Source organism: Coloeus monedula, assembly GCF_965178545.1.
Source record: "Coloeus monedula genome assembly, chromosome: 11".
Classification (NCBI taxonomy): Eukaryota; Metazoa; Chordata; class Aves; order Passeriformes; family Corvidae; genus Coloeus; species Coloeus monedula.
In genome coordinates this window covers 11,923,446-11,947,482 of record NC_138791.1, presented here as the reverse complement: position 1 = coordinate 11,947,482, position 24,037 = coordinate 11,923,446, and the positions used below count along the sequence as shown (strand labels likewise).

Below are 24,037 nucleotides of genomic sequence, written 5' to 3'. Positions count from 1 at the left end.
AAGTTTGCATGCAACATTGAAAGACAAACTCTTCAACAAAGTGCTTGTGCTTTGTCTATCCCAATTAGAGACAACACTCAGTTGAAATCGAAGGTCTGATAAAAGCATAAGACCCTGCGTGTGGGTAGATGTATGTCCTTGTATCTCTTACTGTCATAGGAAACTTTTGCCTCAAATTCTTCTGACTTGCTTTTTGTCAGGTGGGGAAATCTGAATAGAAAAATCACTGCAAACAAGGCAGCAGTAGACTAAACCAGCTGTGCTGTGTCACAGGCCTGCAACTGCATTAGTGGTTTTTCCAGAACCGTACAGAAGCTAGAGAGTTTTAATAAGTGTTACTCTGAAAGTTTCTCCTTAATTTTGGTTTTAGTAAGAACTGTGAGTTCATTGGTTTTCAAGGAAAAGAAGAGGAAATCTTTGCTCTTTGGTTAGTACTGTTAATATGAAGATCTGAGGAAGGTTCAGTTAATACCCTGACTAAAATTAGGACAGGCTATCTCTGGTGAAACATGTCAGAAGAAAATCTCGAATTAATACCCAAAACTGTGTTTTTCTGACCAAAAGGCCTGTGAATTGAAATAGGTCACTTTTAATTCCTCAAAAGGTCACTTGACCACAGTCAACACTTGTGAAGAACAATGCTCTCAAAAGCAGAGTGGCCTGTATTGCCTGCAGACCAGCAAATGAATTTACAACAGTTCTTTTTAAGAAATAGATATAATTATAAGATACAGCATCTTTCAAAAATAATGAATTAAAACGGTATAGTAATAACTTTGCTTTTGAGATAACTCTGTCAGTTGTCATTGAGTGATTGTGGGTCCTGGAGTGGCTTATCAGTACATGCAAACAGTGTGATACTCAGCAGTTGTACAAACAAAGCTGACCCTGTCACTGGCAAGCAATTACGTGTATGATGATGTCATATTGTTTTTGTTTGTGAATGACGCTTCCTGGCTCTGCTGAGGGTCTCCATACATGTCTGGAGTATCTGTAATGTTTTAAATAACTGGCAATAGTTTCTCTGTTTCAGTGATGAGGTGGAGTTTTCTAGTGTTACCTTTTTTTTTTTTTAAATTGGTGTTATAAACCACCTGATAAAACAGTTGCAATTAGAATTTGTGAAAAAAAAAACTACCGTGACTTTGGATCTTAGATGATTGTCAGTCATGAGGAAGCTGTGATGTTTCTGCACATGCAAGCTAGCAAGGGAAAATAGTCATGTTGGTTTACAGGCAATTGGTACTGATGTCTTTCTATTAAAACCAAAGGAATTGTAAGACTGAAGAACTTATACTTCTCACTTTGCTAATTTGAGTAATCTGGTAATATTTATCAGAGAGCAAAAAGCTTACTTCCTATGCTTCCTGAAATTACAGCTTGTGATGTGGGTTTTTTTAGCCCTGTCCCTTGAAGAGTAAACCTTGGTAGATGCAAAAAGTATTTGATATCATTATATAATTCTGAATCTCTTAATCCATGTTATCATTACTGATCTTTCATAGATAAACCAGTTTTTCGTATCTTCTGGCTCACCATACTGATGTTGCATCTTTTCATGGAACCAGATTAGTAATTGCTCATGAAAACACAGCCCTCTGAGGCTGCTGCACACACTCCGGTAGCGCTGACACAGAGCAGTTAGTTTGTAGAGCTGCTTGGTGAGTGCTGGCAGTGCTCCTTTGCAAATACCATCTCCAGCAAACCCAGGGTCATGTGCATGGGGGCTGGCAGCCCATGTGAGCAGCCCTTCCTGAAGGAGCCTGTTCCCTGCAATCACAAAGTGTCTGTAAAGAGCCACATGTCAGGACCCTGGTGTACGTGTGCCCTGCTGTATCACTGTTCAAACCATGGCCCAGAGTGTGCTGTGGGGTGCTGCTTATCTGAACCAGCCTGCAGTGCTGCAGTGTCATCCTTTCAATGCCATAATGACTTCGTGGAACTTTATGCAATCTAAAATGGCAGGATTAAAGCCTCGCTGTGCCTGAGTACCTCAGGTGCAGGAGAGGAATTAAACCCCCTTGAAATATTAAAATGCATGTACATAACAGTTTCAAAAATTTATGTTTAAAGTCCATGAGCACCAACATTGGTAAGTATCAGTATGCAGTAAATATTTAGATATAATTTATTATAAATGGTAGAACCCAATAGGCAAGTTTGACTTTTTCACAGAACCCCTGTGGTGCTGTTTGGCAGAGAGAACACACTGTTTAAGTACCCTTAAACCACTAGATTAGTCAGGACATGCAGGTTTATATCTGTACTGTGTTCTGTGTTTTTTAGCACCAAGCCAACATTATGTGGGACATGCAGTCTAAAGCTGTACCCCTTAGGAGCACTCACATTTGAGACACACCTTTATCCTTTACCCGCTTTTTGTTCCCAAACAGAAAAATCCTGGAAGTTCTGCTATGTGAAAGTTGGGGGTTTGCCTACAGATTCACAATTCAGTAGTATCAAGAGGGCATGAGTATGTCTGTAACGTCAGTGTAACTGTCTTCAGTGTGTTTTGGTTTGGCTCATAAAAGTCTTTTTGTATTTTAAAAATGCATTAAGTTTTTGTAGACTTTTGGTCAGCAGAATAAGAGAGCTGGCTGGAGAGCCCAGACCATGCAACCTTGTGACACCTTCCCAGAGTCATTTGAGGAAAGAAAACAATTTTGTTCCTTACTGCCCAGGACTGCTGAAATTCTCAACTTGACTGGAAAAATGAGCCACAAATGTGGAGGGTGATTATAGCCCACACATTTCTTTGTGATTCACACCTTAAGTGTATCTTACAGCCAGTATGACTGCAGTGAGCAAAAAAATCTGTTCGCAGCTGTTGATGAGTGTGATCTTGGTGGGAGGTAGAGGCAAGACACAAGTCATTAAAAATGCCAAAACAATCTCTCGGTAACTGTTTCATGTTGCAAGCTTACAGCTGGACATCATGATCACAGGACCAGCATGAAGCAGCTGAACACTTTGCCCAATTTGTGCTGTGCCTATTAAGGATGGTGCAGCAGAAACAAGCTGTGTTGTGCACTGTGAAACACTGTTTTGTAAAGCAGATGTTCCTCTTCTTCATCTTTGTATAACAAAAGAAAAATGCCCTTAGAGCTGGGGTTGTTGAATGAAGGACTCTGTTATTTGGGACTTAGCAGGGATTACTCATTGCAAAGTTACCTAAGCCCTGCTCCACTGTGGCTGTGTGCCCATACCAGTGCTCCCAGTTTGGGTTGGCTGCCCAGTGTTCTGAGCTACTGGTCACGATTGTGTGGATTCAGGTTATTGCACTTCTTCCCTGTGCACCTTCTGAATCATCCTCTCTCTCAACCAGAAGGAATTGTCCACTCTTCCTGTGTTTTGCTGGGAAAGCACCTCGGCAGGGGCTGTGCAGTGGGGTGTGTTGCTGGGTGTTGGCAGCATTCAGGGAGCGCAGTGCAGCGCGTGCTGGGCACTGGTGCTCTGACACTGTGTTACTTTGGAAGGAATAACTGCAGGGAGGACAGCTGGGGAGTCTCACGTCAATCTTATATCCGTGTGCTGTCTTACAGCTTTCTTGCTGCATTTCTTTCGCTCTAAATCTTTCAAAGAAGGGATCTCATAGCTGTTTTGTAATGATGCCTTCTGGCATACCAGCTTGCTGAAATGTTTCTGTTCTTTTAATATTTATTTCTGAATTTCCTCAGGAAGAATAACCTAACAGCTTGAGAAATACGTATGTTGAGATTTCCTAGCTGAGTCCTACTGATCCTGTTTGTTGGCAGCTGCAGCTGAAATTGTTGCTGTCCTGTGTAGGATAGTGGGTGGATTAAAGCAATGTGTAAATGTGAAGATCCAGAATTTAACCCCAGATCCCCTTTCTTCAGTGTGTGGCCAACTAGGTTATGCACTGACAACTTCACAACCGTGGTGTAACACCAACAGTGTTTGTCATTCCCAAACTGCACTCTGCCTCCTAAATATGCTTCTAATCTTGCAGATTGACACCTGCATGCCAGAAGGTGAGTGACGGGGTACAGATTAAAACCATGTGATGAAGCAGAGCTCATGGAGTGCTGTTTGACAAAACCTTTCTATAGTATTGAGAGTGCAGCTACAGTCTCTTAAATGGCATTTCTTTACCTGCTGCAGCCTGCAGTCTAATCAGGAGAGGGCCTGAAATGTCAGACAAATCGTAATCAATCCTCTGTGTGAAGCTTAAAGGTGGAGGGCTTTTTCTCATTTTTTAAAATTTTTTTTCTGAACACAAGAAAAAAGAAATGCAGTATATATGATTTTGTTGTAAGATTGTCTGTTTTTCCTGTTAGGTGAAATTAATTTGAGTTCAATTTTGAAAACAACCTTCTTATGCTCAGAAACCTGTAAGAGATACAAAAGATTTTGCTACAAGACTTTGAACACTTGGGGTGTTTATGGCAGGTGATGTGAATCATATCTCAAGCCCCTGCAACCTCCGAGTTTTCTGCTAGGATTACATATTGGAAGTCTGCTTACAAGAGGTAGATCAAAGGAGAAAATATGGTCCAAAAAAACCCTTTTGGTTGCCCTTTCTTAATTCCTGATACTTCTGCAGTTTTCTGAGAAACCCTCCAGTTAAAACAGGGCAGTCACATAATTTTTCCAGTGGGGCACGGAGGGAGTCCAATCTACTTTCCACAAGAAAAACAAGTACACAATGAATTTTTTTCCATTTGTGGGTCACTTTCCTTACCTCAGCATCCTGAAGTAAAGCATGTCTGAAGGGATGTTTTCTTCAGTGAAATTACTCAATACAAATTATGGTTTCTTTCCAAGGTGCTACTCTACCGCCAGCTCAGCTCAGTCTCTATTTTGCCATAGTTTCTCACCAACAGAAACAATTGCAGAGGCTTTTGCTCTGTGTGCCTTTCCTGTTTTAAAGAATTTTAGTGTGTTTTTAGAGGTTTGGATGCAACACACAAACTAGTATGTTTTGAAGTTCATCCTTTCATTACAGAACTAACAAAAACTATTTGTGGATTAAAACAAATGCTTCTCAAGATTAATCCTATTTGTTTCAATCTATTTGTATAAATAGCTTTGATTAGGGAAAATAAAAGAAATGGAAGATACATTTCTTTGTGCCACATTTGTGTTCTTCTTGGGCAGACATTTCAGTGTAGCCCTGATCTAACAGGAATTGTCAGCTTGGTGCAAAGCCACGGGATGTCAGCTCCAGCCGGATCCTATAATCTACAACTCATTCTGAATTGAATCTCTTTGAGAATCACATGATGATCGTTGTTTTAAATTCCTGATACCATATCTCTGCAGAAATGAGGATTGAAATACACCTCCAAAAAATAGGCCTTCCCTTTGAGAAAAGTGAAATGAACTCATGAGATATGCATGCAATATAAATATGCATGAGCAATTTCTGTAGAATATAAGCTCTACAAAAGATGGAGGTTTTTTAGCTTTTAGGAAACATTTCTGTCTGAATTACCAACTGTCAAGGCAGCATGGTTGAAAAGATTTTCTGCTGTAAAGAGATGAAACATCAGCTCTCCAAACACCTTGGCTTATCTAAGGAAGCAAGTTAAGACAATTGTTTTAGAGCCCTCTGAACACAGCAAGGTACCTGCAGAGATTCTTTGCAAATTCTTTTGATATTTTCATGTCCTAAAGGGTGCCAGACTCTCTTTCACACTTCAGAAGTGTGAGAATTTTGCTTATCTTGGAGAGTAAAGAACCTAGGAGATAAATGGAGATGGAAATAATAAGGAAAAAAATATTGTGCACTCTTCCAGAAAATGGATAGATTTGTGTTTGGTGCAATGGCATTACTTTGTTCCACTTTCAGAATCTAATTTTGTTCAGCACTATGTAAAATCTTCAGACTGTTTTTACAGCTCCTGTAGAATCTTTTCCTTATGCAGAGCAGTTTCCTCTTGGCACCCTTGCTCTGTGCATAGGCACTGCGCCCCTTTTCCAGTGCACTGATCAACATTTGGTGCCCATTCCTGGCAATCAGCAGCCCTCCGTAAGTCAGATTTAAACTGGTGAAGGTTTGGAAGAGGCTTTGGAGGTGATAAAATTCCTGTTTTAAAATAAAGCTGGAAATGGCAGATTGGATGAGATTCTGTCTGTTCAGCTTTGCTGCCACATCATGAAGAAAGAAGTCTGGTCTTCAGTCAAAAAATTTCCAGGTTCATATTTGGACTGAGCTGATCTTTGATATTAAAGTTTCAAGCTGGTGATGGAGAAATGAGAACGAGGAAAAGAAAAAAAATTTAGCATGACCATTGCTTTCAGCTTCTAAACTTTAATAAATTTAATCCCAGATAGAGGAGTTCTGGAGAAGTCAGGCTATGTAGGCTGTTGGCATAATTGATGGGTTGCAGGCAAATACTGAAATAGTGCAACATATAGAATATGCATTCCCCTCTGCACTGGGTTCTGTAGAAGCATTTCACTGAAAGGAGCTGCTGCCAGCAAGACACCAAGTGGGCTGTGTTACTGCCTTTTTTGGTTCTTAGCATTCTGAAATGAGAATAGGAAAGTTTAAACAAAGCAGACAATTTATCAGAGGCATAATTTTTTTTTTTTAATGTGTTTTGTGTCTGAGTCAAAGCATTACTGTTCCTGAGATCTTGTGGCACCCAATGACTGGTAGGGGACTGAATCAGTGCTCTTTCTGAAGTGTTTTATAAGTTTGAACTACTTCACTTTGTGAACCTTCTGACTGTCCAGGAAATGCTTTATTGGACAGTGTGCCAGCCGTATCAGCTTCTGTACTCTGCTTCTTCAGTACTGTAAGATAATGAATTATGTACACATGGACCAAACTTCTGATTGCAATGGTATTTTTCTGTGCTCAGCATGCTTTTGCTCCTGCTTACAAAGAAATACTTCAACTATTCTGGGGTGTTATTGTGGAAGAACTGGCTGACTTGGTACAATCATTCAGTCATTGTGAGTCTACAGTCATTGAGGAGAGGCTGGGGAGCACTGCTAATCAATAGAAGCAAGCTTTTGTTAAACATTTGTTTTTCTTCTCATGCTTGTTTTCTGGAATCTCCTCAGTAGTGTTGGCCCCTGATGGTATTTACATTTGTCTTCTGAATTCCCAGCCTTGCTGTTGATGAGCAGGACATAGCATGTGGTGAGACTCCACTCAGCAGGCACAGCCCCAGCATCATCAGTTGTTTGCTCCTCTTTCTTACAGTTTGAATGTTACCTATCTTTAATCTGTAAGAACTGGTAGTTCTGTGCCAAGGAGACTGTGCGTATGTTGCTGAAACTGTCTGACTTCTGTTTTGCAAGATCACATGCACTCTGATCAGGTAGTATCAAAACTTTTTCTGCTTCAGGGCTTTTATGAAAGTGGTCTCATGTCATGAATCAGGCTTTATGAATTGAAAATGTTATAATTTTGTGTACTTTTATGATGGAAGTACTAAAATTAGCACTACAGCTGATCCAGTCAGTGCTTGTAGTTGGAGTTAAATAGGAATAGTCACAGAGGCTTTGTTATTCTTCTAGATCTGTTAGTCTGGCATCCTTCTGGAGCATTAATTCCACATCTTGCCTGACATATAATTTGGTTCAAAAGCATTTGATTGTGTTAGGATAGTTTGTTAGATTTCAGAAATGTCTGCTGGTATTTGTCTTTCTCTTTCTGTACATCTTCAGTCTTGAATGTACTTGATTCCTCCTCAGGGAACGAGTAACTCCATGGAATTGTGATGCTGCAACAAATGCTATACCTCAGGCTCTGAAAATCCAACTGAAAAATACACATTTTCCTATGTTACAAATCAGCTTCTCATTTAAGTCCAGTAGTTTGTTTTCTTCTGTCAGGATGGTAGTTTTTCCTTACTGCTACTGAGAAATAGTTTCATTACTGTTAAAGAATGATTCATTAGCATGTGGTTTGCATTTGTAGCAAGCCAGTCTTGTAGAGACCACATTCCTAATGGTTGTTTGTTTTACAGACTCAAATGCAGATGTTTTCCTTGTACAAACAAGTCAGAGGTGTCTGTCTGGGTCTGCCAGGCTGGGGGCTTAAGATAACAACCCCTCCCAGGCTGGCAGTGGCACTTCATCCATGCAGACTGTGTGTGTTGGCAGTAGCAGCCTTGTGTGCCATTCTCCATCTAATCACAGGCTTCTGTGCCAGGAGGGAGGGCACTGCTGCCTGGCAGCCTTTGTTTTCAGAGGGTCATATCACATCCGTGGTAAAGTTAAGGAAGGTGACATGCCAGATCTTACACAGCATGAGCTGATGCTTTGGTTCTCCTAGAAAAAAGGTTATTTGTACCTTGAAAATTGCTCTTTTATTCCTGGGATTTCTTAGTGACCAGCAAAGTGGGCACATCAGAATGTAGAGATGGGTAAGAGTCAATTAAACACCACATCTGCTTCGTGTCCTGGTTTAATTTGCTGACCCAACCATCCAGCACTGGAAAATGCCAGTATCATGTGGCAGCAATAGATCAGTTGTGTTGTGAAGCTGCACCTTTTCAGCAGGATTGACTTAGAAGAGTAATGAATATTCTGCTCCTAGGTGTGCAGAGCCCAACTGTTTTTGTAGGAGTGACCATTGCTTGGTTTTCCTTCCAGGATTGTTTTGGTGTGCTGTGTGTATTACATCAGATACTGTGATTCACCTGTAGCATGATTAAAGAAGGCCTGTGACATTTCAGCCAATGATTGGGACTGACAGCTTCTCTAGGAGAAAAAAAAAAGCAACTCTTCTGCAGCTAGAACAGAAGGAGTTGTCTTCTGTGAGCAGAGTAGGGAGGTGCCTTGGTGATAGCTCATCTTGGAGTGCAGGAGGCAGAGCCCTTTAGTGTCAGAGGGAGTTTGAATGCAGAATGTGCAGACACCGAACTTGCCCAAGTGCTTCCTAGCACAAATGGCAGTGAGGAGACAGGCGTTGTCAGCCCTCTGAATTCCCCTGGAAAAGGTCTGTTGTTTGGAGGACACCTGCTTTGTTTGAGCTCTAGGACCTGAAGGGGTTGAGAAGCAAGGTGAAGGTCCATCAGCAGATGTCTGTCGTCTTGGTGGGTACGAGTCTTTTTGTGCAACCAGAGAAGTCTGTTTTCTTCTGAAATAAAATAATATGTAAAATGAAGGAGAACTTGTTTGCTTGTACCCTTGTAGCATGACTTTTAAATGTCATGCTGCAGTACTCTGATGGTGCTCAGGCTAGCACGGATTGTGCTAGTGTTTGCCAAGAGTCCATGTAATGCAAGCTCTACGTGGAAACAGGTCCTGTCACGGTAGTTTTCTATTTTTCTCTCCGCTCCGGTGTGTAGCTTCCTTCTCTACAGTGAAGGGCTGGCAAAATGTTTTGTGTTTTCCCCATACCCTTTGCTGTATGGGGAAAGCCTGTTGCTGCTTCTCCACCTCAGTAAGTGGTATCTGTCTGCCCTGGGGTTCCAACTTAGTGCATTTAGTGAAGACCATGGTCCCAGTCTAGTCTGGCCCTCCAGAGTGGTGATGACAGTCAGGACTGGATGTGGGGCTCCATGAGCAGTTAAGCTAATCCAGTGCATTTTTGATTCCTTCCTCTCTGTGCATTGTAACAAAGTACATGAGTTAGTTTTTGATACATCCATACTTCATTCCAACTTTTATATTGCAGATGTACTGGCTGTGAGCATCATGCCTAGTAATTTAATGTGAATTGGTTATCACTGGGATATTGTGTTTATACAACTTTTATGTGAAAATCCTACTCCTAAGCAGAGGTGTGGCTTCAAAATGTGAGAGGTTTGACTTTTCTTTGTCTTTTATTTTTCACCTAGGTATCACATGCTGTTGCAAAGCTAGTATTAGTTAGTTTCCACTGGCAAATCTCAGAGATTTTGGAAAGGTAAGTGTAAATAGTCTTATCTCTTCTGTGCTTAGTGCTTTCCCCCCTGGTTTTGTAGAAATGCTCAGGGTGCTCCATAGGTGTATTTTTTGGCAAATGTCTTTGGACCTGGAAGCAGGACATGCAATCCATTGTAGGGAACAGGGGAAAACTACTGATTTATTGAGGCTGCACTGCCTGCAAGAAATTTTTAAACAGGGAGAGGATAGTAGCAGTAAATGTCTTTCAATTATGAATTATTGTTATGCTAGGAACCCTCTAGGTAGATTTGTCTTAAATTTTGAGATAACAGATTGAGAGTGCTGCATGTGTATTTATTTAATAGATATGAAGATAACATATGTTCTGATTTGAACATAGGAGCCATAAATCATAAAGGAGAACTGACCCTATACTGATGTAGTCTTTAATAGTACTTTCATTCTGAAGTTTTTGTTCCTTTTAACATTAAGTGATTTTTTTTCCCCAAACTGGCCAGCAGTTGGAGAGCAGGAGAAGATAGTGTGAGAGAACTGAGCACTGCAGCTCCCTTGTTTGGTCAGTTGTCACTGTAACAAAGCCCTCCAACTGATTTCAAAAAGAGGACTCAGACTCTGCCCAAACATATGCGGGAAGTGTACTGGGAGGCACTGCTGGCTGGCAGCCCCTCCACAAAACACTGGCTCAGAACTGAACATTGTCCGAAAATAGAGAGCATATCAGCTTGACTCATTCTGCCCAGACATTTTTGGCCCTGTAGCCAGCAACTTCATCCAGAGAATGTATGGAAAATGCATCCTGTGCATAGATGCAGTTGCCTCCTTGATTACCCTGTATCCTGTGAAAGTTTTTCAAGGAGGGTGAGATTCCTGCATAGTAGCTCAGTGTGATCCTGCAGGTTAACTGAGGAGACTTAAACAAGAGGAAATTTGAAGAAGGGTTTACTTCTAAAGCGATTAATTAGGAAATTGTTCTCCAGTTGATCTAGTCCTCAAACTTCTCTCTTGGTACAAAATGACATTATCAAAAGAAAGCTCACTAGTACAACTAAGAAGAGCTGGTGAGGAGGGAGGACTTACAGCAAGGCCACAACAGTGATGCTGCTGTTTCTGAATTCAGTGAGATATAAACATTCATCCACAAAGGAAATCACAAACAGCAAAATGTATTTAATTCTATGGCTGCCAATAGACAGCTTCATATGCCTAAAGGGTGATAATCTGTCACAGAGTAAATGCTTAACTAGACCATAATCTGGAGTTAAAGTGAGACATAACCAGGACAGCTTGATTTTACAGAGGAATAGGAGACAGTCAGGAGCCTCACTGGTGTGTGTTATTGTGGACAGGGGCTTAGGACTGCTCTAGGAGTGTGGACAGAAAATCTTAGCTTAAAAATAATTTTACAGGGGAGGGAGATAGTTGTAGAAAACTATTCCTCAAGATGTATAAGGGAAATGTTAATCCATTACCAGGAGAAATAGTATTTCTGGTTCTGAATAAACTCTCATACGAAGTTTTGTTGATGGGAACTCAGCTCACTCTATGAAGGAGCCTCACACAGGAGACATTTCCACTTTCCTTGTTGAAAACTACCGTACTATTTGCACAGAGCCAACTGTTTATTCAGGCAAGAAGGATCAATTTAACAATGCAGAATGCACTCAGAAATTGATTTAATCATTCTTCATTTGCCTTTTCAGGCACAAGTCTAATGCTGCCCAATTGCTAGTAGAAGCACGAGTTCAGCCCACCTCATCCAAACATGTAAGTATGCAAACTATCCCGTCTGTTCCCTTGGCAGACACCTCTGACCCCCCTCATGGGGGATTGCATTACTAATGGTGTACTCTGTCCAATGTTAACCCTTTGCAAACTCAGGTCTGACACCCTAATTCATTGCTGGGTTTACTTCTGAAATGAGAATGCATTCAAGAGGTCTCTAATATTTAAATAGCAGCTTTGCTGTTGGCTTGCAGGTAGTGTTCGAGAACTACTTTCTTCAGGAAAATTAGGATCATTTTTTGGCACACAATGGAAAGAGCAGAGTGCATGGGCTTGGCTGCCTCTTGAGATTATGTTCTTGGTAAAAGACACTGAAAGGAAGTTCTGGCTGTACAGAGTGAACAGAGCTTGTCTGTGTCTGGAACAGATTTTTAAAATTTTATCTTTTTTTTTACCTGAGGTGACTGTTTCCACTGCTCAACTCAGAGATGTTTAGGCTAAATCTCCCATGAGTTGTGTTGCTGCTGAGTCAGTTCAGTGCTGATATTTTAACCAAGAACTTGTGTTTTGTAGCCAGTTACACAGATCTTCAGATACTTTCCCCCCTGCCTTTAAATAGAAACTTCCTGTTGCATTTTTATAGATTTCATTCATGGTAGGTGTCTTGGTACAATGCAGAATTACCCTAGGAACACATTGCCACATGTCAGACTTTGAGTGATAAAATACTACATCTGGGAAGCACTCTAGATTGTGGTTGAGAGAACATCTCAGATTTGGCATCTGAGCTGTCTTGTAACTAGCAGATAAGGAAAAGCTAAGCTGACAGGAGTGTAAGCTTCATGGGTTCAAATTACCTGCCTAAAGTCCAGAAGAAAAAAAAAATCTTTCTAATTTGACATGCCTGCAAATTAGTCCATGTATTTCAAGATTTATCTGAGTCTTGTATCAGCTGTCACTTAAGTATTCCCCCTGCAATGGGCCATTCCAACCTCTTTGGCAGGCAAGGTGAAGACCCACCAGCACATCATTTCAGTCAGGGTCCTGGGGTTTGGGCCAAACACTTTCACAACTTTAATTTACAGTTCAATATTTTGCTCCGAGGTGCTAGGAAGTGGTATAGGAATCTTTTTCACCCAATTCAGCAACCTGAAACAATGCTTGAGGCAAACTTCTATACATACTGCAAAACTGAGACAAAACATTACAAATATAAACATGACAAAACTACTGAGACAAAATGCCTGCAAATAATTGATGCAGTGAAGAACAGTGTAACTCTTCAGTCCTGTTGCCACTTCGTTTTCTCATGACCAATAATCTTCTCATGAAATACCTGTAAGAGGAGAGAGAAAAGAAAACCCAGTCCCACTTGGACTGGTTTTAAAAAGAAAGAGCTCTCCATCTGGTGTTAATTTTGTGTTCTCTCATGAGCGTCTGTGGCTACCCATACATTCCCTGAGCTTCGCCCTTTGGACAGCAGTCTGACTCTTCATTTGCAACAAACCCTACCTGTCTGCCATAGGTTACCAACTGCCCCCATGTAAGACTGGGTCCTGCCTGCATTCAACCCCCACGAGCAGCTCCAAGCTCTAAGCGATTGAGTTGCCTAAAGCTTCAGTGAGTCAGGTAGTCCTTTAATCAGGGGGTTTATTCTCTCTGGCTCAGCAAACAACAGCATGGGAGAAGACTGACAGGTTACAAGACCCCTCTCATGTATTAATTGGAGGCAAGCAGCCTATTGCATACTCTCTCTGAGATTACCCAGTGTTGGAGTGGGGATAGAGATGGGTTCTCCCCTCTCCAAGGGGTCTAAACCTCCTGCCCAGTAGGCTGCCCTTTGGGCTGTCTGCCATGGTGCATTGTGAAGGACACTCTAGGACCCCAAGGTCTTTGTGCTTCCTCCTCCAAAAGCTTTATGCTGTCTCCCCCCATCACTGAAATCCTCCAAACATACTGTTTCAGTTTCCTTTGCATGCCTGCTGTATTTTTCTTGCAGATGAGCCAGCTCAGTTGCAGAATAGGGCACTTGTTTTGTTGCTGCAGTGGGTGCTGCCTCCTCACACTCCCTGTCATAAACAGCATCAGTCTTTATAAGTGGGTAGAGTTTAGGAAGAGGTTGGGGGTCTGGCTTTGCTGTATCAAGCTCCTCCCAAGGATAGAGGCAAGGTGAAATCTTCATCAGCAAGTTCCACCTCTTTGGTGAGGCTGGAAAGCCCCACCTCATTCTTCAAATCCTCCCCCTTCAAGCAGGCAATCTGCAACTGTAATCCTCTTTCTCTTACAAGGGATTCATTTAGTCAAATATGCAAGTTTTCTGTTAGTCTCTTTTCAGCATTTAACTCATTATGTGTTTTCTGCTGGGTATAGTGTTCTGCCTCCAAGGTCACCTGCAATATTTTAGCCAATTCAGTCACAGACCCATTCACCACACTATCTCATTGCTTAGCTCTGTGCTTGTCTCTTTGAGGAGCTATTAAAGCAGCTCCTAAAAGTGTGCAGACTATGGATTTGCCCTTACCAATTTTTTTTCTTCTTTTTTGCCAAATACTTTATTTTTTCCACAAGAGCACCCAGAGAATGCCAATTTTCCTCAGCCCAGCTCTGTCCATTGAAAGCTGGATGAGCTTTATAATCTTTTAGCAAGTCTAGCTCAAGATCACACTTTCCCAGGTTACCACGATCTCTCTGCTGGAAAATTCGGCTTTGACTGAGTAACAGTTCTCCTTTGTCCAGCACTCTGTCTGTTATCCCAGTAGAAAGTAGCTCCTCACTGTCCTCAAGGACACCCTACTCACTGCACCTGAAAAATTGTCACACCCTGAGCTTGCTCAATGACTTTTTTAAAGGGGCTTAGGTACTTTGATACCCCTGGGCAAAGTGCAGGAGAAGACAACAAACTTCTCAGGAGGTTGAATAGCAACCTTTTATTTACAAACTTTGGACCATAAGAGACTTGGCAAATATTAAAGCAACATCCAATTAAAGTAAGGCAAGGCACTGACTTAGCAAACTCTAATCCATCCAGATTTCACGAAAAGGAAGTTAGGAGAAGAAAGAAGAAAGAGAGAGACATCAATAGTCACCACCTTGGATCCAGTGCAATCTCAGCTGCTGTAAGGTCCAAGGCAGTGGGACTCATCAGGGCTGCACACCCTTGTCATGGCTTTTTATCTGTTCTGGTCCCTCCCCACAGGTGGGGCTTTCAGTGTTCCAGTGGCTTGGTCCACTTTGGGCCTGGACCAGAGGCTCTGGGCTCCAGTGGGTGGGATGTGGAGCGGTGACCACTCCACCTTTGCAGAACTTGTCCTGCCCCCACCCAAACACACACTTCAGTTGTTTTGAGCCATTAATAATTTCTCCAGTTTCCTACAAATGGTGATTTTATTTTAGGAAGAAAGGTATTATGGTTAAAAGGTTAATTTAAACTTGATTTGCTCGGCAATTCATTACAGTCTGTGTGCTAGAACAAGGTGCTGTGTGCTTCGGCTGGTAATGCAGAATGATTTTGGGGACCTGCGCTCATAGTGAGTGTCTGTAGAGGGACTGGCCCCATAGGGAGAAGCTGTAGTGGTGAGCTCAGAGAGGCAGCTTGCAAGGGTTTGAGGTAGCACATGCGCTGTTCGGGTTGAGCAGCTAATCCAGGCAATCAGTGCAATCACAGACTCAGTGAATCTTTTTCTGGTCCGTAAGTGAGGCCACTTAGAACAAATTTGCATTACTTCCTCTTTCATGTGGCCGTGCCATAAATCCAGCTCTGTCAGCCATGCGGCTGCGTGTCGTGGTGCTGCTGCTCCGCGTCTCTGGCATCCGGGGATCGGCATGGAAACCGAGGGCAGGCTCACACCAGCTTCTCCACAAGTAGCAAAGTGGATGAAAAGTGATTATATGACTTCCTCTGTGAAAGGAAAAACTGGAGCATAAACTCCAGCTGACAGCTTTGTAGAGCCTTGGTATTGATGATGCTGGGCTAGACCTAGTTCTGCAGGTCCCAGGGGTGAGTGGAGATGTGTCAAAGGCTGGATCTGTTGTCTAGGGATCAGCTCTGCACTACATAGGGAGAAACCAGACTACTCTCAGTGGTTTGGTGAAGTAATAGCAGTTATGCCTGATTTGAAACTAACCCTCTTAATCCTTTCCAGCTGACAGGACGATGCCTGTTTTGACAAATGTAGCATAGGCAGAAGATAAGAGATGGGAGGTGATAGTTTGTGAATTCGCTTCCCTCTCTGTATAAACGCTCTACAATTGCATCTTCCATTACCCAAAATTACTGTCTGGTAAAAGGGCATTGCTAAATCTGCTTGCAGTGACAGCTGCTCTCCAGAGCCTGTGGAGATAGTCTGGCCTAGCTAACAAAGAATATTAGTAAATCCAGGGAAGGACTAACACAATGATGTATTTCAAACAAGGAAAGAGTAAGAATGAGAAAAGTAAAGGTGAGTTTTGGGCAGCACTAGAGGAGAGGCAGAAGCTCTTCAGTGACAGTCAACTTGTGCTCTGTGAGATTAGAGGTTCTTGAGAAGGACTGACTCTTCGGGGGCAGTGCAGCACCTTAGCACACCAGCTGCTTATGAACCTGTTGGGGCCTGGAGCTCCCTGGAGACCATTGTCACAATGAGGGTGATGTATGGATCTATGGATGAGCTGGAAATGCTCTGGGAGATCTGGGCTGCTTTCACTGTACTGCTGGTTTGTCTCTCTCCCAGGCAATGGTACATTCCTCCCACCACTGCGCAGTGTGCATGCAGTTTGTCCGGAAGGAGAACTTGCTCTCTCTGGCTTGTCAGCACCAGTTCTGTCGCAGCTGCTGGGAGCAGCACTGTACAGTGCTCGTCAAGGATGGTGTTGGAGTTGGTGAGTTCAAGGTGGATGCGGTGCTGAGTCTGTGTTTGCCTCACTGGCCATTCTGATGAGTCAAGACCATGACTGCAACAAGTTAGAAACTGCAAATCTGTTGAATTGAATTTGCATCTGTGATGATGTACTGTTGCAATGCCCCTGGAGTGCTTGTGGATGCAAACATCTGTTCCCTTTGTGTTGGGGAGAAGCCAGTAGTTGCCAGAGTTGCTTTGGGCTTTTCCTAGCCTGTCTTTCATGCTGGCATGGCAGTAACATGTAATTTTCTAATTTGAGTATCTGACCTTGTGAATACTGGTTGAAGCACTCACTGGTCCTGGATACACATGTGCCCTGTCATCTTTTGGTGAAGACAGTTGGGCTTCAGCTTTTCAGCAGCCCTGATTTGTTTCACAGTTGTATCCCTCTTGCCACAACAACAGATGGTACCGAGGAAAACGTGCTGAATACCCTCTGTGGATTCCCCCCTTAGTATAAGCTGCACTGTGCTAAGATGTTGCTTTCTCTTCTCAGGGGTGTCCTGCATGGCTCAGGACTGTCTACTCCGGACACCAGAAGACTTTGTGTTTTCATTGCTGCCTAGTGAAGAGCTGAAAGACAAATACAGGCGCTACCTCTTCAGGGACTATGTGGAGGTAGTAGATTTTTTTCAGTTTTAAAATACCCTGGGTCAAGTCACAAATGACTTGCAGAAATTTTGTTTGAAGTGTCTTGCATTTTTGATTAGAACTGCAGTAACTGCAGCAAAATTGTCCTCAATAGGCATGATGTGGCTGCTTCTGTAGGACAGCCTCACTGACAAAATGCTCTAGCAGGTTGCCAAAGTAAATTCTGCTGTAAGGTCATCCACTAACTCCTTGGCTGGTGCTTCAGAATTCTCAGTGGTGCAGCTGAGAATTTCAAAACTTCAATCTGATTATTCGAGTCCTTCTTGTTCTTACATAAATATTTTTAGGTTCAGAAAAATAGGTCCCTCAGCTTAGGGTAGCCCAACTGAATTGGCTTGCTCAAGTACATTTTGTATGAGCTTTTTTGAAATTAAAGGAGCAGTTGTTAAAGTTAAATATGCAAGAGTATTCTGGTAACTGGGAACAGACAGGGAACACTCAAAAAGCAGCAAAGCAGTGTGAAAGCATGGTGTCACCTCTTCTCGATAAGAGACCCTTTGGGAAGGAATGGCCACCACAGGAGAGCAGCTGAATAACTTCTGGGACATAAGGAGAAGATGGAGAAAGAGCTCAAATGGAGTAAAATAGTTTGTTTAGTGTCTTTGTGGGGTTTTGTTTGTTGTGCTGACTTAGTCTGTAGACATCCATTTGAATTCCCTGTTCTAGAAAAGCTGTGAGTAAATAAGAAATCTCTTCCGTATTAGGAAATGCAGGATCTGCTCTGGTAGCCAAGACCTGGTGACACTTTCCACTCTTTTTTAATACTAAATAACTGCCTTGTGTGTTTTTGAGTATAGGAGTGGTTAAAGTTGAACAGATAATGCTCTTCTGTACCCACTGCTGATCTTACTGCCTTGGTGTGTCCACAGAGCCATTACCAGCTGCAGCTGTGTCCTGGTGCAGATTGCCCTATGGTCATACAGGTACAAGAGCCAAAAGCCCGGCGAGTGCAGTGCAATCGTTGCAATGAGGTCTTCTGGTAAGAAACAGAGAAGGTTACAGATCACAGGGAAAGTGTGTGCTGTTCTCAAAGCCACTCCCTTTGCTTGCCAACAGTTTCAGTGTGTAGAAGTGTCTGAAATGCTTTGCTAGAGTTGTTTGTAACTTGAGTTAGCCTGAGTAATTGGACACTTGTGATCTGACTTCTGCATGTGGTCAGATGTCCCCTTGCTCCCTAAACTCCTGGGAACTTGGGTGTTCTGACAATCAGGGAATGCAGAGCTTGAGTAATCAAGGGGTTACAGATCTACCATTCTCACATTTTGGCTAGGTTAAAAATTTTCCTGCAGACACAGTGATTGGTACAGATTCTGGTAGTAAACATGGAGTCCTCCTTGCTATCTGCTGGTATTGAGTTTTCAAGTTTATTAAAAACATTTGACTCCCAGTTTAAAGACCCAGCTTTCTGGTATCTCCATGCAAATGGCCCTTACTGAGCTAGGGCTGTCAAGTCGTGCTAATTGAGGTGCCTGATATCTGCCACTGTAGTCAGGCTACTTTTAAGTGACTGGTCTGCCCCAGAACTCTGCGGTCACGTTAGAGGAGACATAGGTGGGCTCTAGGAAGGGACATGTCAGCCTTCTGACCCATGGTTTGTCAGGCCTGGGTTCACTTTCGTTCTGACTCTGGGTTTTACACAAGAGAGGGGGAACTGTAGTTCAGTCTTGGTCTTTGTGCTCTAGTAATACACAAGAGCATTTGCATTCCTTACTGGGCCCCCCAGATTATGATCAGAAAAACCTCAATCCTTGAGTCATTTCCTTGGAAATTGATATGTCTTTTTCTTTTTTTCTCCCCCCTATTAAGCTTTAAGTGTCGGCAGATGTACCATGCGCCCACAGACTGCGCTACCATTCGGAAATGGCTCACCAAGTGTGCAGATGACTCTGAAACAGCCAACTACATCAGTGCTCACACTAAAGATGTAAGGACAGGCACCTGCATGTTATTTCTTGTTCTCTAGCCCTGCCTGAAAAGCAGAATGTAATTCTCTACACACGTAGCATTGTGTTCTTCTTTGTCACAGACTGCAAATTCTCACAGCTCCCTAGGGACTGTCAAGAAACTTCTGTCAGGGGCTATTGTCATATGTGAACAAATTATGTCCTTATGGCAGTGATAAAACTCAACTGAATGCCTTGGGAATGCTTTGTGTGGGAAGCTCAGCTGCCCTCCTGCAGTAAGGACCTGATGGTCCTTGTTCCAGACCTGGTGTGAATGTCTTTGACAGCCAGGTGCACTGTCCTCCCACAGGCAAAAGAATTGTGGCTACTTTGAAATGATCAGTGGAGATGTATTTAAAATGGAAGGAGAGGGTGTTGTAAGTGCGAAGTCAGTACCAAATAAGGCACCAGTGGTGTTTAAGCCTGAACAACTTTGTGCAGTACTGCGAACTGAAGGGTGAGGGAGAAAGTGTTGATTTGGCAAGGACTGCAAAACGGGGTAGTTGAAGTCTGTAAATTAGACATTGGACTACTTATAGTAGATTTAGACCCAAGACAAAGAAATAGTATTACATATTGTGCATGCAAGCCTACCTATAGAATTATTGTATAAATATACTATCTTTATCCTCTAAATTAACAGTCTGAGATTGGAACTTTTAATATCTTTTGGGCATTTTGTGGCCCAACTTCAAAACAGTTCTTAGCTACATTTGTACTACCATGGCCAGTGGGAATTGTGACAGTGCTGATTAGCTGCAAGCTTCAGTTGTGTTAGGAAAGGGGGTACTTGGATGGACCAGAGATTTCAAGTTCCCTTCCTTCTCTGGAGAAGGTGTCAGCATATGATGGTATTGTTTCTGCTATGCTTGTTTGTAGAAATAAGATTCTGTTTTATTGAGCATTGTCCTGGCATACATTTTGCCTGGCATGAAAATTTATACAAAGTAACAAAACTCACTTCCTCCTTTATATCTGTGCAACCCAAAAAATGTATCTGGACACTCCAGGGTATCTGTGGAGTTGGGGTGTGTGCAGCTCTCCTGTGGTTACGCAGAGTCTCTGCAGGTAGCTGAGATGTCATTTGTTAGTGGCTGCTGAAGGCAGAATACAGTGACAATTATCTGTAGTCAAAGTAGCTGTGTCCCTGTGCCTGAGTAACTGCAAAGTGGTAACTCAGCAAGACCTTGAGTTTTACAAGGAGTAACAACAAATTTGTTTTCTTCAGCAAACAGTCCAGTGCTGCAGTGCAACTTCCTGACTTTGCCTTCACCTTATTTTAAATGGAGCTGTCAGGAGATGGTGGGAAGCAGGGTATAAATGCTAATATTCTCATATGAGATGTGTCTCATACATGAATGCATATTTTAAAGAAAAAAGGCAGAGAGGAATAACCACACAAGTGCTGTCATTCTTCAGAAGGCTGCTAGAGTTGGATCTAACAATTGCTTCTGTTTCCTCAGTGTCCCAAGTGCAATATCTGTATTGAAAAGAATGGAGGCTGCAATCACATGGTGAGTAATTCCCTGAACATGTCAAACCTCCCTTGTTCTAAGTGGAATTTTATTCCCACACTTTCTGCTAACCAAGTGCCTCTTGTCTCTTCTTTTTCAGCAATGTTCCAAATGCAAGCATGGTAAGTTGGATTTGGAAGCTGTTTTCTCTGCAATGTTTGTCAGTGGTGATGGTCCCTTCTCTTTTTTTTGTGATATGAAGACAAATTGTGAACATGGGCTGAAATATTTTCCCCCTACTAAAAGCTGAACAGGATATTAATTACACATTTCTGTGTGATAGCTTTTTTTCCCCACGGCTGTCATCTCAGCTGCCTTTTGATTCAGTGCTGGTTTGGCTCATGCCCCCTGACATGTCTATTGTATAGAGAAGTCTCCAGAATATTAACAGTGGAATCCATCTCACAGGAGAGCTTTCCATGTAATTGTATTTGTAATCAGCTGAAAATACTGTCAAACGTAGCCATTTACTCAGATCAGCTGAAGTCCTTCTGATTAGTCATGGAAATAATGAACTTCAACCCAGAGGAAACTGCAGGAGCTGTGAATTGTTATATGTAACAGCAGGTGTTGAACTTCAGTCCACCCCTGTGCAATTAGCAGCCTGGGTGTCTTTGGCCCCTTGTGTGGCCCTACAAAATGATGGCCTGTTCTTGCATTTATCTTTTCATGGCGGGATTAATTTCTGTTGCCTTGGAGTGAGATAGTTGTATTCAGCCCTCTGAGTTAAGTGTACCACTAGAAATTAATTGTAATATCAGAACCTTATTGGGAAGATGATTAAAGATGACTGTCCTCTCTCATTTCCTTTGCTTTGGGGTTCTCGGCAGCCCTGGACATGCTTTGATGGAGCTCTGTGGCAAGGGGGAGCAGGCAAGTGCCAGGATACCATGGTGACTTAGCACTTGAGAAGGCTGATGAACTCAGGAAATACGGATTTTGGTCTCGTTACTATAAGTAACACAGAAGGGATTCTTATTGTAGCAACTTAATCTCCATCCTTTTTCCAGCAGAACATTCACAGCCTCGCTCTGAAATCAGAAAATTGCCATGTTTTGCTATTTTTACTATTGCTCTCTTTACTCCACCTTCTTCCTGTTTCAGCAGCTTCTAACTCGAAGTGTCATAAACCACTGACATCTGATGTTACCTGGGTAGTTGCCTCCTGGAGAGAACTGAGGGCAGACTTTCTTTTGCATGATTTAGTTCACTTTTGGATCTGATTGTTCGTGTTTTATTCAGACAGAGGTTTGCATGGGGCAGTGTGCCCATGGTGGGGAAGGTGCAACTCACAAAAGAGACTTTCAGCCTCTTCTCTAACCCAAAGTAACTATGTGCAAGGTGCAAGTGCTGTTCTGCCCAGTGGTTTTGGTGTACAGGATGCAGAACTTCAGGGTTTACTTTCCATAGCTGAATGAGAGGCTGTGCAATTAAAATCTTCAAGACAGGCTGGTATTTTTGGCTCCCTGTTGAGTTCTGTTTTGCAAGATGATACAAAACGTGTGTGTTTCTTGGCTTAGCAGAAATATCTGAAAACAGATGGGCTCTGTCTCCTGAAGCTTTTCTTTCTCAGAGGTTTTTTTTCTGTGCATCACAGTGGGTTTTTTGCTGTTTTCTGCAGACTTCTGCTGGATGTGTCTGGGAGACTGGAAGACTCACGGCAGCGAGTACTACGAATGCAGTCGGTACAAAGAGAATCCTGATATTGTAAACCAGAGTCAGCAAGCACAGGCCAGGGAGGCCCTTAAGAAGTACTTGTTCTATTTTGAGAGGGTAGGAGACATCTCCTTGGCCAGAGCTGCTGTAGCCTTTTAATGCTCCCTGCCTGGTGCAAAGGTCATTGCCAGCAATCTCCATGCAAGAAACTGCCCAAAGAGAATCTCTGCAGAATTTTCAGGCCCTGTTGTTTTTCACTCAAAATCCTGCCCTGAAAGTCCCATCCATACCAGTAATGTCATACCCAAAGCAAATCGTATTCACTCCTATATTCCCTTGTGCCAGAGAAAATCAGTATTACCTGTGCCACTGTACCATGTACCTGCAGGCTGAGTGCTGCTGCAGTAGATAGATATTGTTCCAATGATTTCCTTTCAGGACTGGGGAACTTCTGTTCCTTGCAGTACGTCTTTATACAGACAAAAAGGAAATAAACTCTATCATGTTCAAAGTTCCATTGGCTGTAGCAAGGTTTTACTAAAATTTCATGTAATCACATTTTTTTAAAGTTGCCGTCAGAGCATCTCTGTCCACACAGCAGGCTCCATGCACCTGGCCATGCAGAGCAACTCTACAACAGCATCTCTAGGAGAGAATGTGGTAGAGGTTAAATACTGCTGCATTTCAGTTTCCCCATTAAAATCAATTTATTCTTCATAGCATGAGCCAAGTCCTGTCATAAAATAAATGTCTTCATTCCTGGCTCTCCAGACCAACAGGCTTTGGGAAATAGCCATGTTTACAATGTGCACATGGATGTTGGAGTTCACTGAGCCCATGTCAAATGTTAATTTAAACTCTTGACCTTCCTATAGAAACCATTTAAGTAGAGGAATCACCATGACTTTCCCCCTTGTTAGCACAAGGTCCCTGTGTGACCAGAGGGCATTCCCACTCGGAGGAGGTGGGTTTGCTCCCTGCTCTTGCTGCTGTCAGTCTGTTGTCTACAGCCTCTGCCACTTGCTACTGGAGGTGCTGCCTTGCCTCTTTCCCACAGCATGTCTTGCCTTGCTGGACTCCTGCCCCACTCCAATTTCTGCTTGCTAGAGCTTGTGCTTTTACAGCAGTAGTACTCTGTTCTCATGCCATTTTTTTCTTTCCCTGTCTCCCCACCCCTTGCAGTGGGAGAATCACAATAAAAGCCTACAGCTGGAGGCACAGACATACCAACGAATCCAGGAGAAAATCCAAGAAAGAGTTATGAACAACTTGGGAACATGGATAGACTGGCAATACCTACAGAATGCTGCAAAACTACTTGCAAAGGTGGGTAATTGTATCTTGTTTGGCAGAGAGAAGAGAATACGTGCCAGAATGCTAAATTCATAACACCAGGTAAGGAAGGAAATTTTAGAGTTGTGGTTATGTGGGACAGTACCTCTGGTCTAGGACGTGAACTAACCAAAAATCATCTGGAAGTGACCTCTGTGAAGTTATACTCTACAATATACAGACCTGCATAAGTTCTTCCAAGGAAGGTGTAGGAAATTCTACCAGGAAGTGTCCAGTTGTCAGGAGGTAGCTTCTTAGCCTGTAGTGATAAATGTGACTGTGCTGACTTCCAAGACTGAGACTCCTGTCCTTTTCTCTCTCTCTTCCTCCCGCTCTTGGACAGTGTCGTTACACCCTGCAGTACACATATCCATATGCCTACTACATGGAGTCTGGTCCCAGAAAGAAGCTGGTAAGATGTTCTGTTCTTTTTTTGCTGTTAACTTTTTGGGGTATAGCTGGCAGCATGCTGGGCTGAATTCCAGAGCTGGGCAGTGTCTGAAATATTACTCCTCAGTCTGAGGTAAGG

The 24,037-nt window shown here is 42.7% G+C and overlaps 1 protein-coding gene across 5 annotated transcripts in view; it reads left to right on the top strand.

Annotated features, from left to right (window-relative positions):
* ARIH2 (ariadne RBR E3 ubiquitin protein ligase 2) overlaps positions 1–24,037 on the top strand; it is a 36,320-nt gene that overhangs the window by 7,172 nt on the left and 5,111 nt on the right. For 4 of the 5 annotated variants that reach the window (XM_082288582.1, XM_082288579.1, XM_082288580.1 and 1 more), the window contains 11 exons: positions 9,765–9,832; positions 11,514–11,577; positions 16,245–16,392; positions 16,909–17,030; positions 17,933–18,042; positions 18,870–18,987; positions 20,470–20,520; positions 20,621–20,642; positions 22,142–22,293; positions 23,359–23,502; positions 23,852–23,920. In XM_082288582.1, the coding sequence (XP_082144708.1) occupies positions 9,765–9,832; positions 11,514–11,577; positions 16,245–16,392; positions 16,909–17,030; positions 17,933–18,042; positions 18,870–18,987; positions 20,470–20,520; positions 20,621–20,642; positions 22,142–22,293; positions 23,359–23,502; positions 23,852–23,920 (1,068 nt within the window). Of the gene's footprint in view, positions 1–8,940; positions 9,018–9,764; positions 9,833–11,513; positions 11,578–16,244; positions 16,393–16,908; positions 17,031–17,932; positions 18,043–18,869; positions 18,988–20,469; positions 20,521–20,620; positions 20,643–22,141; positions 22,294–23,358; positions 23,503–23,851; positions 23,921–24,037 lie in introns of those variants that run through there. The other variant, XM_082288583.1, reaches the window with a different exon arrangement.